The 3,664-nt window shown below is 40.5% G+C and overlaps 1 protein-coding gene across 1 annotated transcript; it reads left to right on the top strand.

Annotated features, from left to right (window-relative positions):
- The first annotated feature begins 265 nt into the window (after window positions 1-265).
- Window positions 266-1,485, top strand: LOC141817646 (uncharacterized). Its single transcript, XM_074705289.1, has 2 exons — window positions 266-465; window positions 587-1,485. The coding sequence occupies exons 1-2, from the start codon at window positions 321-323 to the stop codon at window positions 1,201-1,203; spliced, it is 762 nt and encodes a 253-aa protein (XP_074561390.1). The 5' UTR covers window positions 266-320; the 3' UTR covers window positions 1,204-1,485.
- The last annotated feature ends 2,179 nt before the right edge of the window (window positions 1,486-3,664 follow it).

Below are 3,664 nucleotides of genomic sequence, written 5' to 3'. Positions count from 1 at the left end.
TAATTGAATGCATATAACTATAAAGGAAGTTACAAGGATAGGTATAGTTGATAGGGAATGTGAGATGAGATGGGCCAGTTGCCAAACACACAAGTTGACACAATGCTATAAGGAAAGCTATATAGTGCTAACCCACTTTGTCGTGTAAAACTAACAAAAAGGACTTCCATCCAAACCCTAATTTACTCATCATATTTTTCCCTTTCTATTTATCCATCCTCTCCTCCTTGCTCTCTCTCTCTCTCTCTCAATACACTAGCTAGTTACCTTCTCTGTGTTGCCTACCGTGCGTCAAACTAACATCAAGTAGGGATCATTGTATGATGGAGTTGTCGAGCGATGCGAAGCGATCATGCCCTCGAGGGCACTGGAGGCCTGGGGAAGACGAGAAGTTGCGACGGCTTGTTGAGCGGTTTGGACCGCAGAATTGGAACTCAATCGCAGACAAGCTTCAAGGAAGATCAGGTGATGAATATATAGCTGAGTTTGTTATAATTTTGTCAATCGAGATGATCATTTCTCTAATGTTTTCTGGATGAGAGATATGCATATTGATGAAATTGATGAGTCACGATGCTTGTTGTAGGTAAGAGTTGCAGATTGAGGTGGTTTAACCAACTAGACCCAAGGATCAACAAAAGACCATTCACAGAAGAGGAAGAAGAGCGGCTCCTTGCTGCACATCGAATCCAAGGCAATAAGTGGGCGCTTATCGCTCGGCTCTTCCCTGGTCGAACTGACAACTCGGTCAAGAACCACTGGCATGTTATCATGGCACGACGACAACGAGAGCGATCGAGGCAGTTGAGCAAGAGGAGTGCTGCTTCTCAAGAGCAATTCTATACTTCATTCCAATCTTCTCAAACGGAGACGGGGCAACTCTTCAAATTCGGAAGTTCTACTCTTTCTTGGGCAGCTTTCTCCGGATCATTAAGGATGCATTCGACACCAGAGGACTTTAGGACCCAACCATTTCCATGGAGTTATACAAATTTTGATGGTGCAACTAAGGATTGTTCTAAGAAGGTCTATTCTCTAGGAGTTTGTGGAAAATCAACAATGATCTCAAGCCAAACGGTCTGCGATAATTCAAGCATATTGATGAACTCTCCTACTAGTCGTAACGAGCATGATCAAGAGGGATCCTTGAAGAGGAAGGAGGTTACCTTCATAGATTTCTTAGGTGTTGGAATTACTACATGAGTAGAACATAATGAGTACGTGAACGTCAAGTTTCATTAGGTAATAAATTTATGATTAGAAGAGACCTAGGAGATCTTTATGTTGTTTAATTTGATGATCAAACTTTGCTCGTTAAGTTGATATGCTAATCTATGGAAAAGTCCAACAAGTTTTTCCTCATTGAGTTTCAAATCGAGAAAGAAAATCTCATACTTGGGCATATCATGTGAATATGTTTCTCAAATTTTATAGCAAATGAATGTGCTAAGTAGTATGTTAAATGAGCATGTAATGAATGGGAATGTGAATGAATAGGTCTCACCATTTGTGATGGATATTGCTCATGCATTTGTCTACTTAAACAAAAGGTTGTGAAATCACTCTCATTCATTCAGGTGTCCTTTCCTCTTAATTTGCAAAGATAGACTTCTTTAATTTGTAGAAATATTTTAATTTTCAGTTTAGAATTTAAAAATAAAATAAAATCATCAAAAATTTAAAATATGTATATTTATAAATTTATTGTAATAAATTTAAATGTGGTAAAAATAATTTTACATATTTAGTTTATTTATATTTTTACGTTTGTAAATTTTCTTTACTAAATACCATCAACGGCTCAAATGTGAGCTAGTGCTCGTGGGTGTCCAACTTATAATATATTCAATAAATAAATATTATATATATATAATATTTATTTATTGAATTGTACATATATATATACATTAAAATTGTATTTAAGTTATTCGATGAGTTTACTAAGGGTTCTTAATAATATTAATAGTTTATATCAATCATTCGGATATACATTGGGTTCAATATACAGAAGTTAAAATTTTAAAAGCAAATAAACTTAATTAGTATGAAGGGACAAAAAGATCGCATCTTTAATCAAAAGAATAGAGCTAAGGCGAAAAGAAAAGCTTACAGGGACGAATCTGGGGTGAAGAATGGGAGTTGTTCCACCTAAAAATGATAGATGGTTAAGTCATTAATCAATAATATGCTATCTCAATCTTTGTTGGTCCCGTCGACGAAGAAACCTAAAAAGAAATAACTGAGCGAGCAGGTCAGCAGGGCGCCAGGGATTCTCAGCGGAGCCACTCCGATGCTTAAGTCAGCAAAGAGCAAGAATGAAGAAGATATAGTATGGCATGTGTAAAGAATTCTAGAGAGAGCCCTTTTTTCATACCTGTAGGGGTTTATATAATAGCAGAGGGAGCATAATCTCCGGAGATTAATGCATGCGTTTAGCTGTTAATGTGGCATTAAAGGTACGATCTCTGACGGTTTCCAAACATCCAATGGCTCAGCAGAGTTGATGATCTTCATTCGACGGTTGTGCACACAAGCATGCGAGCTTTTCGGGGATCAGATTTGGAAACATAGTAATCATCCTTATCTCCTTGGCGACATTCTTGTGCTTAGCTGTCCTCTGATCTCCAGGATTGCCGAACAAGAATTTGAGTGGCTGAGCCATTGGTGTTATTGACCAAGTTGACTGAATATCTGGCCAAGCTGACTTGAATGTGTGATCAAGCCGACCTGGCTGAGTTGACCTGAACATGTGGCCGAGTTGACCTGAATGTGTGGCCGAGCTAACCTGGCTGAGCTGACCTGAGCATATGGCCAAGCTGACCTGAATGTATGGCCGAGCTGACCTAAGCATGTGACCGAGCTGACCTGAGCATGTGACCGAGTTGACCTGAATGTGTGACCGAGCTGACCTGGCCGAACTGACTTGAATGTGAGGCCAAGCTGATAGAGCTACTGAGTGACAGAGTTCGACAGAGTGGCAGAGGTGCTGAGCTACTGAGGTTGCCGCAATGATTGAGGTTTGCACATGTAAGTCTTCAGATAAGTTTTATTTTCTCTTGACTTTTGACTCAACAGATTAGCTTGATTTTTGACTATAGGTGCCGCGTAGGAGCAGTATGATTCTGCCATATCACAAGTCTCCCCTTCGAGTCTAGTCGAAGGAGGCGTAGACCGACTGACTAGACTGTATTGAGGTATATACAATCTTATAATTTCGTTAGAAGGGACTTCGAGATTTTGGCTGAGATGTTGAGATACCAGGATGAGGTGCCAAGTGGTTAAGTGGTTGAGTGGTCGAAAGGTAGAGCCGCTGAGAGGTTCGGAAGCCAAGGGGCCAGATGGTCGAGAGACCGTGTGACAGAGCTGCCGTGTGGCGAGCAGCTCGGACTATACGTGACAGAGTTGCCGCCCCCGTGTGATATGGCGAAATCATACTACTCCTAAGCGGCACATATAGTCAAAAATCAAGCTGATCTGTTAAGTCAAAAGTCAAGAGAAAATAAAACTTATCTGAAGACTTACATGTGCAAACCTCAATCATTTCAGCAACCTCAGCAGCTCTGCCACTCTGTCGAACTCTGTCACTCAGCAGCTCTGTCAGCTCAGCCTCACATTCAGGTCAGCTCGACCACACATTCAGGTTAGCTCGTCCACATGCTCAGGT

Source organism: Curcuma longa, unplaced genomic scaffold (genome assembly GCF_044706935.1).
Source record: "Curcuma longa cultivar G26 ecotype Majalengka, Jawa Barat unplaced genomic scaffold, ITB_CL_G26_1.1 contig_21387, whole genome shotgun sequence".
NCBI lineage: Eukaryota > Viridiplantae > Streptophyta > Magnoliopsida > Zingiberales > Zingiberaceae > Curcuma > Curcuma longa.
This window is presented reverse-complemented; position numbering and strand designations above follow the sequence as displayed.